This window comes from Idiotropiscis lumnitzeri, chromosome 8 (assembly GCF_059441095.1).
Source record: "Idiotropiscis lumnitzeri isolate Australia: NSW breed Sydney's pygmy pipehorse chromosome 8, RoL_Ilum_1.0, whole genome shotgun sequence".
In the NCBI taxonomy this organism is placed as follows: Eukaryota; Metazoa; Chordata; class Actinopteri; order Syngnathiformes; family Syngnathidae; genus Idiotropiscis; species Idiotropiscis lumnitzeri.
In genome coordinates this window covers 8,655,318-8,670,760 of record NC_142398.1, presented here as the reverse complement: position 1 = coordinate 8,670,760, position 15,443 = coordinate 8,655,318, and the positions used below count along the sequence as shown (strand labels likewise).

General features: G+C 40.1%; 1 protein-coding gene across 1 annotated transcript; it reads right to left on the bottom strand.

Moving 5' to 3' along the window:
• Positions 1-517: 517 nt before the first annotated feature.
• rnf150a (ring finger protein 150a) lies at positions 518-14,400 on the bottom strand. Its single transcript, XM_088303553.1, has 7 exons — positions 13,533-14,400; positions 8,040-8,290; positions 5,714-5,785; positions 5,561-5,643; positions 5,379-5,475; positions 4,001-4,214; positions 518-3,428 (listed from the first exon to the last, which is right to left on the bottom strand). The coding sequence occupies exons 1-7, from the start codon at positions 14,014-14,016 to the stop codon at positions 3,343-3,345; spliced, it is 1,287 nt and encodes a 428-aa protein (XP_088159679.1). The 5' UTR covers positions 14,017-14,400; the 3' UTR covers positions 518-3,342.
• Positions 14,401-15,443: the final 1,043 nt, after the last annotated feature.

The window sequence follows — 15,443 nt, the reverse complement described above, 5'->3', positions numbered from 1 at the left end:
TAATTAAAGTACAAGCAGCTGATCATAAATTAACCGACTGGGCACCTGATTAGCAGAGCAGGGCACAAAACCCTTTTTTGCTGGTCAGTCCCCCGCCCTTCGGCCGAGATCTCGGTACCGTTCTTGCCTCGACCCCCGGCCTTATTCATAAAAATTGTTGGACCCCGAGCACCCCCCAAAAATATTTTAATGGGCATATTATGATCTTATTCGTTTACTGCTTATTACATTTTATTTTTAAGTGGTTTCTACTAAATCAGCAAGAATTACGTTACTATGAGGTAAATTATTACCAATTATTTTGTACCAACTTCTATGCTACAACACTTGAAGTGATGTTGCCCTAATAGGCTGTAAAGTGTTCCCAAAAACACCACAAGCATTTCTTCTTAAATTGACATAAGGGTTCACCTACACACCCCAAGAAGATCCACCGATCAATCAAAAATTCTGCTATAATTTGCTCAGTTCAAGTTTGAGTCATGTGTAAACAAACACAAAATGTAAAAAAACAAAACAAAAAAACAGTAATTTATTTCAGCACAATGCTTACACGTGCATCAAGGTTAACAAGGGACACTTTGCTCAGAATATACATGAATATTTAACATTAGAAAACAGCGATGGTTTTATATTTGCTGGACAGTGTGCAATATACAGCATTGGTCCCCCTCATAGGCATCAAATATAAGCAAGAGCAAGTCATGTGCTGTATCGATGCTACATGTCAACATTCTCAGTCCCTCGCTTTATAGTTGTCTCACACTCACTGGAGGGATAAAGTGCAACAGGTTCACAAGAGACAGGTACCAGGAAAAAACAGACAGTGGAAGAGGCAGGGGTTACAGGACTATGTTGAGTAAAGCTGGTGTTTGATGTGTTTCATTTACAAATATCAGATTTCCTCACACAGCAGTGGCCGGGTTTGTTTACCTACCTGAAGTTTTTTTTTTGTTTTTTTGAGCGAAGGGTGTGTTGTGTTTCCACACCCCATTTTCCTTGTGCAGAATGTTTATCAATTTTTAGGATTTAATTGTTATTTCTTCCCAATTCATTACATCCATCCATTTGAACTGGTTGCCAGCCAATGGCAGAGCACGCGTAGACGAACCCGGAGGAAACCCACGCAGGCACGGGGAGAACATGGAAACTCCACACAGAAAGGCCGGAGCCAGAATCGAACCCATGACCACTGCACTGTGAGGCCAACATGCTAACCAGTCGTCCACTGCGCCGCCCCCAATTCATTTCAATGGGTGTCAATTATAGGCAAATTTTGGCTATTCCTGGGCTGGTCCCAATCCCCTGGGAAATGCTGGTGTAGACAGTACAGTAAATAAATTGTTTAAACAGATTAACAACCAAATTTTGCGTGGCGGTGTAAAACTGGCTTCAGGGGCGGAATTTTAAAAAATGTCAAATTATTGAGCATTTTTACCAGAATGAACATGCCTAAAGTATCGGTGACTTTTGAGGATTGGGGGGGCTCCTAAGAATAGTAACGCTGATGCCTAATCCTAACTATTCTTCCAAATAAACCCCTAGTACTCTGCAGTTGACAACATAAACACATCCAACTCATATGAAAAGACTTTTTTAAGTATCAATACACGCATTGGGACAGACACGACATCCATAATTGATGTAGCATTTTCTACTTGGCAACAGTAAACTAGTGTTATACAGGGTGTCCCGTGATTGGTCCGCTTTTATTTCCCTTCAAACCATGAGAGTTGACGTATTTCTGAGGCGTGTGTGCCATGTAGCCAGCGTTTCTCCTTCTGAGCCTGACGGTTGACATCACTTGTGCAGAATCGACAATTGTCCATATGTAAGAAGGACTTGGCAAGACAGCGGGCCGAGCCGAAAATCCACGGCCATAAATTCAAATGAAAACAAAACTGGCAGTGATCCTGAATGTAAATTTTCTTTCTGGATTTCATGAAAAGCTTCATACTTGAAAGAAGAGTGTGTTCTAGTCCTTTTAGTGAAAAGGCAACGATCTCTGCAGTCTTTGCTGCAAACAAGAAATGGTAAGATTAATGGACAACTAATCGATTATCATATTAATTTTTTTCATAATCGATTATGAATCTTATTTAACTTAAAATTGATGAAATCCTCGAAATTTCAACCTTTCAAGAGTAAATGTTCTGATTTCTGTAGTCCTCCATGAAAGCAATAAGACATTTGCAAACATCTGCTTTTACTCTGAAAAACTGTGATTCGATTTTGTTTTAATAGCCACTCCTTTACTCACAGACATTATGTTAATCTGACAGCTCATGAAATGTGCCAACAATTATTAACTCAGTTCCTGGTTTGGTCTGTAACGTCAGAAATTTTTCAAAAATCGTGATGATTATTTACCACAGGAAAAGCAGATATCTGAAAATGTTTTATTTTGAAAAAACAAAGATAATCAGTCATCTTTTATAGAGGACTAAATAAATCTGAAAATAATTACTTTTGGAAGGTTGAAATTCAGAGGAGTAGGACAATTTTATATTAAACAAGGCCTAATTCAGTAATGGATTATCAACATATTCATCAATTGTCAATTAAAAAAAACAGTCACTAAATCCCAATCAATTTGTTTGTGCTTTTTTTGCACTGTCAGTTTGAAATGTCCTATTTTTTAACAAAAGGACGGAAGTGGAAAATGGGGTTTATACCGATCAATCGCTTAATAGAAAAATATTCGACAAACTAATCGATTATTAGCGTAATCGTGAGTTCCAGCCCTACTGCAAACCTTTTACCAAGCAAAGTGTGGATGTTAAAACATCCGTCTCCTCTGTGTTGTGCTGGAAAGCGTGGTTGTTGAATCCTTTCATTTAGGAAAGGTGTGGATGCTGACATTGGAGCGAATCCCTCGTTTCTCAAAAAGTGCGGGTATTGAGGGCGTAACTGGGCAAAAGCAGTGGGAAAACTGTGGGTTTTAACCCTATTCCCTGGGAAAAGTCTGAGTGTTGAAACAACCAAGTTCCTCTTGGGTGTGATGGAAAGTGCGTTTGAAACCTTTCATCTGGAAAAGTGTGCATGTTTGTTAGTCTTTGTGCAATAACAGCGGAGATGAGTGTGGGAGTCGAAACCATTCACCATGACAAGTGTGAATGTTGAAATCATCACATACCCTGCGGGTGCGACAAATAGTTGGGAAGTTGAAACCTTTCGTTATGTGTTGGGGGGGGGTGCGTCTGATATGAAAAACTGTCCAGTAGATGGCGACAGAGTGCTACTTTTTCCAAACGTTGGCCCTCACAGTCATGTGTTTGGGCTCCATCCATGCGTGTCCGCCTTTTCCATAATTCTCTCGCCTTTAAATAGTCCTGTGCCGGTTCAGGATTCAACATTGTCCACTTGCGGCTCGCTTAAAGTGTTGAGTGATGAGTCGGAATTGCTGCTGAGTGGCAGCTGAGGCTCACCTGACGAAAGGGGAACACATTTGAGATTTAGGACAGATTGGATTTCAGTTTTGTTAATGCTGTAGTGGAGAAAATGGCACAAACGAGCATGGTAGAGAAAATCTATCCTTTTACAGGGATGGTGAATAATGGTTTATGTGTAACCAGATTATGTCATTTTATGACAAAATATACAAAACTAATCCGTTATATCACTGTTGAGCTGAACAAGTAATAAAATTCAAATCAACATCACAATGTAGTAGAATAAAATTTAAAAAAATAAAAAAGACAGCAATTTGGAAAAAATAAATTCTGTCCTTTATTTTTTTTTATTGAAATGTATATTTTAATCATTCATTGATTGATGTACATCGTAACGAAATAAAATTAAAATTGAAACACCTTTTTTGGCAACACCAGAGCGGCCCCAACGTATAAACAAGCAGCTTTTAAAAATTAAATGGAAATATATTGACCTAAATAGTTGAAAACAACTGAAATGAACTTGGGCAATATGCAAACTCTGCATTCTGAAATGTTCAATAAAGGTTTGGAAACACTACCAAGGGACACGCTTAATTCGAACTTACTGCTGGAAATGATGTAGCTCTCCTCCGCCTGCGGCGCCAACTCCATGCTGGGACTAGGCCGGACTGGATCCATCACCCTCTCGACTAGCTCCAGCGCCACGGAGCTCTCGTTGACGGTGATTTCGTTGGCCCCGCTGATGACCGGGTTGGCGGACGGACTCCCCAGCGTCACCTCATATTCCGGCAGCGACTCGTCGGAGCAGTCCGCATTGAGCTGCACAGACCGCATAGATTGACTACTATGAAGGAGGACAGGGATATATGGCTTCACATAAATTAGATTTCAAAAATCTAATTAGAATCTATTTTCCCCCTTTTCTTATGGAAAAAGCAAATGACAATGTCATCATTCGATTGTCTAACACACATGGCGTCGTTACTGGGGTTGAATGATTTTGATAACAAATCTAATTGGGACTGGAAACCCCCCGCCCCATAATATTGTGACTTAATATTTGAATTTTTTTTTTTCAAGGTTTTATTCTCATGTATTCTTTTAACAAACAAGCATGAATTAATCAGTACTACAATGAACAATAGCAGATTTATTATACAGTACATAAATGTCCTATATGTTAGGCTTAAACTAAAATAAAAGTAATTGAACAAGGAATGGATGTAAAAGACCATTTATAGTTAACTTACTAAATACTTTGAATTGTTTTCTTCCAAGCATTCACAATGAAAAGATTACAAAATTTTAAAAAAGTGTGGCGTGAACTTAAAGCAAGTAAATAACCCATAAATCAAATGACAACAATAATGCAAACAAATGAGTTTATCACTTCAACTTTTCCTACTTGATTAAACAATGACATGTAAATATACATACTTGTTAAAGCCTACCAACTGAATGTAATAAAATGTTTTTTTTTTCTTTTTTTACATTGCAGCCTTTATGATTACATTGGCATCTTGGAAACACATTCCAGAGGCGAATTATTTCAAAGGTTGGATAAATCACACTTGTGCCACATTTAAATGGTCTTTGGCAATGTGAAAATGATTCTGCTCATGTTGTCTGCTTGTAACCTGGAACAAAAGTCACTTTTTGGAAAAATCATCACCAGAGGGTTTGGAAAAGTAATATAGTGGCCAAATCGCTCAGTTGTCAATACTGAATTTTTTAGGGAAACTGTTTCTTTTTTGTTTGCCGTTAGTGTAAGCAGTGCATTTAGCTCGTATTGGTCCAAATTTGGTCAATTAAATTTTTTTTTTTTTTTTTGCCACAATTCAATAGTCTTAAGTGTCACTTTCAAGTATTAAAAGTGGGTTGCTTCCTTTGATGATTCAATGCTACTTTCCTGAAAAGTGACAGTTTTGGACACATGAGGATTATCCGAAGTGAGGGCAGAACTGCAGGTAGAGAAGAACTCACCGAAATTCCCAAGGCCTTGAGTATATTCATTTTACACATGGGACACGTCTGGTGATCATGCAGCCAGGGGTCCACGCAGTGCTTATGGAACACATGCCTGGAAAAACATACGGTGGAGAGCAACTGCGTTTGGAGAACAAACAGACCACAGCTTGTCATCACATTTGCAAACAAAACCATACCTGCAAGGTAACACCCTGACAACATCATTCGGCTTGTAGGCCTCGATGCACACGGCACAGCTGTCAAAGTCGCGCTCGGTCTCCTGGAAGAAAAATGCCGTCACATGGAGGTAATGAGGCTCAAATAAATAATGTCGCATAACAGCCGAATACCTTGTCTCCTTTCTTAATGGTCCGTACTGGAAGCTTGCTGATGGCTTTTTTGGCAGCGTCCCCCAAGCGTCTCTGCGGGTCGTTAACAGAACACACTCTTAAGTGTGACACGGGGATGCGTCAAAGTCTAATATACCCGGGGAACAACATAACTTCAAAAGAGGTTCATAGACACCATTTCACTACATTTCTCAACACAATCAAGTAAACCAGGTTTGCGGTCCCGCTATTCCACACATTTATTGAGGTACAGTTCATAACACTGTTTTCTTTTGCCTATGTTGGCTGTAATTCCACTAATGACCTCTAGATGGTGGCACGGTAGTTAGTTTGACACTGTAAATTGGACTAAAGAAGATTTAAAACAGGAAGTACAGCATTTCAGATGACAACCAAAACCAGCAAACAGCTTCTCCCCACTCGCTGTTAACTCCTTCAAGTTGACTCAAATTCCAGAGTAGCACTTTGCCACATTTCTGCCAATTTTGCATACCCCTGTGGGGCATTCTGACCGCACAGGTCATTGTAGCTTCAGCTCTGGACATACTTGAATAACTGTTCATATTCCAAATATTCCTGAGTTTCGCCAACCTATCCTACCAAATAACAAATGGACATTAGTTATTCATTTTGAAGTTGGCCCGAGGTTTGTTGGCCGAGTGTCAGGGGAACAGTTGTTGCTTCTTAATAACTTTGACAGGAGGCTATAATGCCCCCGGTTATACTGTTGCTACCAAGATCAAACTAACAGCATCGTGAAATCACGCGCAATCACTAATTTACGGAAGAGGATTAGGGCCATGAATGAGAAAAAAAAAAGATTGGAAGGATTCTGATTTTAATCTCAGAATTCTGACTTTAATCTCAGAATTCTGACTTTAATCTCAGAATTCTGACTTTAATCTCAGAATTCTGACTTTAAAGTGAGAATTATGAGATTAAAGTCAGAATTCTCACTTTAAAGTCAGAATTCTGAGATTAAAGTCAGAATTCTCACTTTAAAGTCAGAATTCTGAGATTAAAGTCAGAATCCTTCCAATCTTTTTTTTTTTCTCATTCATGGCCCTAATCCTCTTCCGTACTAATTCAAGTTGCAAAAAAAAAAAAAAAAAAAAGAACACTAATTAATGAAAGTACCACTGAGCATCGCCATTCTTGTAAGGGAAAATGAGATTATGGCCCTTAATCTGTCTGTTCCAATACTTCTGCTCACCCTAATTAGTTGGTATTGCATTCGAAATACTGCCATATTTTAAGTCCTGTGGCTAATCCAGATGTAAATATCTGCTGGAAAAAGATGAACTGTTGATGTCTTGTAGTCCTTTAATGCCTCATCCAAAGGACTTTTAGATTAGTTCGTTAGGCAAATTTTTATATTCAAGAACTACTTTTGATCAGGTCAGGTGATTTGCAGATTAATATATATATATATATATATATATATATATATATAATAAAAATCAGTTTTAATGTATTTACATTTAATTTATATTTAACCATTGCTTTCACAAAATGTGTAATTTTTTTTTCCTTTTTTTTTCCAATTTACAATTATATAAATTAACAGAACATTATCAAATTAACAGGTTATCGATTGTGAACAATTATTTCAAAAACGGGATTAAAACTAAAGGGCAGGGAGACATTGATGCAACAAATTAACTATTATGAAATGGGGGTCTGATAAAAAAAATAGAGCGGACCACACAAGACCCGCAGCTACACTTTGCCCATCGTGATCTACAGCTTGCGGCAACAATTAAAGAGTTTGCCCAACTGTTCCAATACTTTTGGAGGGGACAGTCACTTATACCCTCCTTTCCCATGTTTTTTATTATTTAAGAGCTTCACAGAAAATTGACATCATTGGTATAAAGAGTATTTCAGACTAATTTGTTTAAAGTGAACAAAATGAGAATGCAAAACTCATTCAATTATTGGTTTCATTTCTCCTTCCAGGGACATTTCAAGTTTGAAATAAGGCATCCTGTAAGTTGTGAAAGGAAAAAATGAAAAGGTGGCAATATACTGAACATGATGCAGTCGTCACTTGTGTATACTTTGGTTAAAAAGCAAACAATGGCTGCCGCGCCTGCAGATTAGTTACAATAACAGGCACAGCGATGATGTAACGAGCCGCTATTTGATCTTGTTGATGGTTCACTGGTTTGTACGAGGCCAGCTGTCAAGCTAATTCCGGCCTTTCCCTGGCAGCCGGCACCAGATGGAAACATTGAAAGCCGGCGACTGGATTTTATAGCGGAGCGACCGACTCTTAAACAGATATTGGCGTTACATAACAATAAAAAAAGAGCTCAAGCCATACCTGGTTGCGGTCTCGGGCATTAGCATAGCGGAATCTCTGGATATAGTAGAAGACAAGCCAGGCGAGGGAGATTATCATGAGAATGATGAAGGAGATGGAGACAAACACTACCGACGTTCTGCTCACATACTTCTGCAGGTTGCGCGTCCCTACAGTGATGTGCAAGGTGACGGCGACATTCTGCTCCAGCAGCGCCATGATCTCCCGACCTTTGTGTTCTGGGATCATGATGGCCACTATGTCGCCTGTACCTGCGGACACGAGGGAAACGGCAACGGGTCAGACATTGTGTACATGAAACTCAATGGGACTTGATTTATACAACAACAACAAATGCAGTAGAGCCTCGGCACATTTGCAAATAACTACAATTATCTGTCCAAACATTTTCTGAATAGAAGCACATCCGAGCTGACTTTTGGATGAAAGGTGGACTGAAACATTTTACATACGAGTGGTTTTCACGAACAACAAAGTGCAAAAGTATAGCTAACGTTTGGCGGTATTGGCTGTCCTAGTTGAAGTATTAACTACACACAAAACAAAGAATTAAACATTCTGTCTCACACAAGGACAAATAGCTTTGTCTTGCCAAAATCTGCTATTTTAACGCTAACACATAATACGAAGCGCCACAAAAGTGCAGCAACACATGCAGACTGAGCAGTAACGGCAGGCATGTACTATTCACGCTCCGTAAAAAAACTATTGCTGCAGCGTCTTCATGTTTCATCATGTATGTCGGTACTATGTTGGGCCCACCGATTTAAACTGTCAATATTAGCCCATGCACTATTTTAATTGATTTTTTTATTTTTTTTTACGCATGAGAGCCTGGGAGAAAGATAATTTAAACATTCCTTCAAAATAAAATCTGAAGAAAAAAAAACAGATTTTTCCTGATTTTTTTTTCTGTGTTGTAAAGTTCCATACAATCAGAAAAAGTATTGTAAAACGGTAAAATTATACTTTTTTCAATAATTGGCCAATTTATCAGTTATCTTAATTTTAATTTTTTTTGCCTTGGTTGCTCTGAGTCCCGCTCTGCCCCACTGACATATGGTGTTCCACAGGGTTCAATTTTGGGGCCCTGCGATATTCATTATACAATTTGCTACCCTTGAGATACATCTTAAGAAAACATGAAATTTCCTTCCACTGCTAGGCGGATGAAAGTAAGATCTATGTCTCATTGAGCAAAAAGGACGCGGTCTCTTTAAGGCCACTTTTGTCCATTCTGGAGGAAATCAAGGCCTGGATGGCACCGAAGGTCTTGAATTTCAATCAGTTAATATTGTCACAATCCTATTTTTCAAAACTCAACTTAAGAATACATTTTTAATCATGTTTTTTGACTCAGCATTTTTAGTGTTGTATGGTGTTTAATGTTTTTTGTAATGTTTTAATTATCTGTTTTATTCTATGGCTGCTTAATAAGCCATGTACAGCACTTTGTATGCAACAATGGTTGTTTTAAAGTGCTCTATAAATAAAGTTGTGTTACTTAATTTTATTCTGACGAATATCAGAATCAGCATTGTGCCCCCCGCCCTCAAAAATAAAATCCATATTGGTCGGGCACTAAAATCACAGATATTTGCTCTTCCTAGTAGGGCTCAGTCCTTCAGCCAACACGTCAGTCCGACCAATAAAACTGCACTGGATCACACCTTCCCATTCCCTCTTCGACAGATTCTCACTACACATGTACGTGTCAGGTTTTGCAAGGAGCTTGAGGAGGAACCAAATGCAGGGAAGTGAGGCAGGTAGTGATTTAAAGGAAGAAGAAACTTGAAAACAAAGGCAATTTAACTTGCCATGAACTGACTTGAGTAAGGGAGCCAGGACGGAGGACATGACAGGAGACAGCAGATACGACACAATGAAGTAACAAGGACTGAAAGGAACCAGGAAACTAAATACAAACAAATTGATGAGACAACAAGGAACACCTGGACAGGACACAAAGAGTTGAAGGGAGCTGATTGGTCAACACAAGGGATGGGTTAAACAATCACAGGTGAACACAATCAGCATGACAAGACAGAGACACAAAAGGAACACAAGGAAAAAAAAAACACAAAACATTTTTTAAACTAAAAACAACAAACACAGACCACGACAGTATTCGGATCTGTCGATTGATCGATTATTATGATAATCATTAGCAGAAGCCCCACTTGTATTACAGTTTCAAATATGAATGGAAGGTCTACTCCTTTACCACGTTGTGGTAGGGAAATGCTTTTTCTCTGGTTTTAAAGATGCACTCTGGACAGTCTGGTGATGCGTGGAACCTCGGCAGTTCCCTCGCCATATGCGAATCATGTGCTTCCAAGAAGTTGCATCAAGAGAGAGGCAGCACATCCTATTCCCTCCACAACCTCAGTGAAGTCATGGCAACTCCCAGGGGGGACTTCTGAACCTCCCAGACAACAAACATACCGACTGCTGTCGTACAAGCGCGACCGGTGCACATCTGTTAACATTCCTACCACTTGTTGCACCACACAGTAAATCCTTTTATGTAACTTGTAAAAGTCAGCCAATTGTGGCCCTTGAGTCAAATCAATTAAAAACATTATTTATGGTGCTCGGTATTAAAACACAGAGTAACAAGGTATTGGCTTGGTCATGCTTGTAATAACACACACACACATTAATGGTGCTCTCCTTACAGTGGCCAGAGTTAACACGCGCGAGCTGTTTGGAGAGGGAGATAATGCTCGTCATGTTCACGCCAACACGGCAAACTCAGGCGATCAGCTGTCAACTCAGGGATGACAATGACAGATGGTTCATGCTGCCATGTAGCCAAATAGGCAGGTCCACTTAAGTAGCTCTGGACAGCATCCATGTGTGTGTGGGGGTGTGTGTGTGAAGGGGTGGGGGTGTGGGTGTGTGTGTGTGTGGAGGGGGGGGGGTGTAATGTGTGTGTGCGTGCACAAGAAGTCAGCTGAGAGATTAATATGAGGGCTGCACGATCTTGGAAAAATATGCGATATGGATGAGGACTATAGCGATATCGATCATTTATGATTTTATTATACACTTGGTGCAGAGGGAAATTAACTACCTAATGAGTAGTGGTATCAACCTTGCTCATGTTCAAGGGAGTTAGACAGCTTAGTTCTTTGTTGTTTGGGTCAGTCTTCCTCCATTCCTAAACAAAAGCATTGTATTAATAAAGAAAAATTGCACTATATTCTATAAAAACAATAATAGGAATGTTTCCTGAAGCCAATGCCAATATTTGGCAGAATAAAATTCCAATAACCCTTTAATCGCCCAATTAATTAATATAATAATAATTAACTACAAACTCGTCCAAACCACTTCTCCTCACGAAGGTCATCTGGCAGTAGGCGGAGTACACCCCGAATTGGCTGCTAAGCTAATCGCAGGGCACACCTAGGGGCAAGTTAGAGTGTTCAATCGGCCTGCCAAGCATGTTTTTGGAATGTGGCGGGGAAAACCGGAGTACCCGGAGGAAACCCATGCAAACTCCACACAAGAAAGCCGGGGCAGGATTCAAACACACAACCTCTGCATTGAAAGGCAGACGTGCTAACCATAAACTGAATTTCTAAATCATAATTACTATCCGTAGATTGCATTTCAGATTTGTATGTATGCGTGTCTTGAAGGGACCTGGTCGAGTGAGCGATGCCAGGAGCTAAAGTCGGATTGGCCAGCTCCTTGTGAGTGTTGTCATTTTGCATTTGTGTTCAATGTAAACAATTAATTGTCAAGTAATTGTCTTGTATCTCAAGTCTGTACTCACAAGTCAACTGAATAAAAATGAATATAAATTAAAGTGCCTATAGGCTCAGGACTGATCTAAATATCCAATTGTGACATGTAAGGGTTAAACCCAGACAAGCCTGAGTGCCTTTTTTTTTTTTTAAACAGCCCAGCTGCATTGGCTCGGCGCACAGAAAGTGTTCCGCTCTTTATTTGGCAGCCTCGCGTCGGGTCCGAAACATCGGTCGTTGCGCTCTACAACGCCTTCTTCGTCTGTCTGCCAGCGGTGACATCACCCCTCGACCCCCCCACCTCGCCTCTCTGATTCAAGGAAGCGGAGGTCTGGAAAAAAAAAAAGAAGCTTGGAACGATTACGTGCTTTGGTGCAGGTGTAGTTTGTTGGGCTGGTGCCACATTGCCATGCTTTAGGATTTATTGTCATAGACGACAAAATATTCCTGCAGGCCAATCCTTCTTGAAACCATTCCACGACTCAATTGGCAAAAATTATGGACTTTCATCATAGATCTGATAGTTTTCTGACAAATTGCCAAAAAGGAGTCACGCATTTCCAAGCGGAACCATTAGTCAAATAAGGCTGAAGGAATCCTGGCATTTTTATTCTGGTAGCAGGCGGCCACTCCTTCATGAAAACTAGCAACAGACTGGGAGAATATTTACAGCTGTAACACTTGTGGCGTATTAAACTGATTTGTAAATGAACAGGCATTCAACTTGGAAGTTTCATGTGCATCCTTTGGTTCCTTTAAAACAGGGATGGGCAACTGGCAACCACACTCTGAGTGGCCCATTGAGTTATTGCATAACATCCCCACCCCAAGGTTTTTTTTTTCAGTTTCTTTATTTTTTATTTACAACCCCCCCAAAAATGTTTTTTTATTAATTAAGGCAAATGGCAAATGAAATCCTGGAAAAACTACTCAGAAATCCAAAATATGAAAACATATTTAAAAAAAAAAAAAAAAAATCAGCAATTGTGGAAATCCACATGTGCTGAACTGCAAATCTAAAGTGGATGACTATAGTTTTAAATTGGAATGTCACAATTCACCAGTAGATGGCAGTCATGTCTTAGTTGCACTTAAACTGTGTCTTACACTTTCCTAATCCACGTGAGTAGGCCTAATAATTTGTGGATTTGTGATGACATGCAGTACAAACACAGTACCTCAAAAATATTACCTGTTGAGTGAGTTGATTTATGTGAAGAAAATGAAAGAAATAAGTTCTTCCACGTCATGTTCAAAACTTGTTCAACAAAACTTGTTCAACAGTTTTGTGCTGTCCTTGAATATATTTTTTATGCAAGAAAGCATGTTGCACAGGGAAAAAAAATGTTTGTGGTTATTTTGTTGTTTGCCTCAAACCCATTGTTGTTGCGTACACTGGATCATCTACGCATGCATTGAAATATGTATTATTGAAAACGAAATATGGTTAAGAGCGCATATTTTCCATGTATGCACATAATTTGACCGTTTTTGTTAGTTCATATTGCAGTGTGAATGTAGCCTAATAGGATACCTCAAAATAAGCACAAAGACAGAAAGTATACAAGAACGGAGGTTAGGTAACAAAAAGAATGATGGGAATTTTGGAATTTGTAGCTCCTCAAATAGTCACGCTATTGGGGGGTTCATGCAAATGTCAACAACCCAGGCTAAACTGAGCTCCTCCCAGGATGCAAAATGAAGAAGAAGCGTGCGTGTATGCGTGTGTTTGTCTCACCAGAGTGAGGCATGGTGATGGTGTCATTGGTGCCACTCGAGCCCACATTGTACACGACCACGGCCGAGGCGTTGTGGCCGGCCGCGTTCCGGATCTTCTCGCGGTAAGTGCAGTTCCCCGCGGCCACCAGCGCCACCCAAGCGGCTGTGGAGCGCGACGCCGGCGGGAAGCGGGCGGCCGGCTCGCACATCTGTCGGTCCTGCGGCAGCGACGGAGCCAACACCAGCCCCCGGGCTTCCCTCTTGGGCGAGTGCTCGCCGTAGCGGCCGCACTCGCTCTTGTCGCTCCGCGGCCTGGCGGTGAGCGGGTCCAGGTAGGTGATGTTGACGAAGGCCGTGTACCACTCCTCCTTCTCGGCCACTGTGAAGTCCAAGCACAACAGGTGTACGGAGCACAGGGAGGAGACGAGCCACGTCGAAAGAGCCACACTGCGGCACAGGCGAGTGATGGACGGCGTCATGGTGCAACCCGGAAATAGACACATTTAAAAAATAAAAACCACAACAACTGAAAAACAAACACGGGTGAGGGGTGGACCACTCTCGCGTGCTGATCCACTTGTGAGAAGTCTTCTACACATCACCACCTGCGAGGGAGGGGGAGGGGGAGGTGGCAGTGGTCATTCGCAGTGCCAGCCGCTCTCTGATTGGCCGGGCGCTCGTCGCCCACGTGACATGGGCGCGGCCAATGTGGGTTTTAAGCACAGGGGCCCGTGGATCTGCCTGACTAAAAATAAAAGCCTTCGACTGATACGTGTCTGGAAAAAATACAGAGTACAATTGAATATACGAATGAGGACATTATTCATTTATGTCGAAATAAAAAACGCAACACCTAGTCAGTAGATATTTCTTTTTTTAAAATCCCACCTATGAGTGCCACCCTAATGACCAACATTAAAATGTAGTTGTGTATTCGGCCTGTGAGAACTTAAAACAAACAAAAAAAAAAGATTAAAAACACGACTTATTTTTAAAAACGATTGTTATTATGCTGCTGCAACATTACACGGTTTGTTAACACTGACCTGACTTATTGTCATGTCATTAGCCACACCGCTTATCCTGTACAGGGTCATGGGAGGGTGCTGGAGCCTATCACGGCTGTCTACGGGCGAAAGGCACGCTACACCATGAACTGGTCGCCAGCCAGTCACAGGGTAGACATAGGCACCATCACCAGTGGGAACTGAACCCACGCTGTCTGCACACAAGTCAGGCGAGTGTACAACTACACCATCAGTGACCGCGACCTGACCTATTGGAAAATTAAAAAGAAATTGTACTTAAATAATACTCAATCAAAAATAGATTGCACGTTAAAATTATTAAAAACAATAGTTCTCGCAAATGAAATCCTGATGAATTGAACTAAATTATTAAATTCAATTGAACTGTACTCAGCCAGTGAGATAAATACATAGATAGATAGATAGATAGATAGATAGATAGATAGATAGATAGATAGATAGATAGATAGATAGATAGATAGATAGATAGATAGATAGATAGATAGATAGATAGATAGATAGATAGATAGATAGATAGATAGATAGATAGATAGATGTTCTTTATTCATCCTGAGAGAGAAATTAAGATGTCAGACATCTATTGTGTTATGTGTGTGATTTGCAAATTTGTTAATGCTTTCTGGGAATATTTGTATGACTGGTTATTCCCTAACTATCTCTTTTCTGACATAAGAAAATGTTTTGTCTGGTATTAATGTAAAATATCCACCCCATGAATTAGTCATTAACACGCTCATCATTCTTGCTTTTTTTTATCCTTAAAAATTGAAACGTAAAAATAAGTCCAAACCTAATTTACCTAGTTTGTCATAAAGAAATTTAGTGTTTTTATTTTTATTTATTTGGACGAGTTCTTGAGGCTTGACTGTTACATTTTCTGT

Bases quoted from the DNA above. Each gene is read 5' to 3' on its own strand.
- rnf150a (XM_088303553.1), bottom strand. From the start codon at position 14,016: ATGTGTCTATTTCCGGGTTGCACCATGACGCCGTCCATCACTCGCCTG. The intron at 5,786-8,039 runs GTATGGCTTGAG...AACGACCCGCAG, and splicing joins ATGCCCGAGACCGCAACCAG to AGACGCTTGGGGGACGCTGC. The intron at 4,215-5,378 runs GTGAGTTCTTCT...CGGTCTGTGCAG, and splicing joins TCAAGGCCTTGGGAATTTCG to CTCAATGCGGACTGCTCCGA.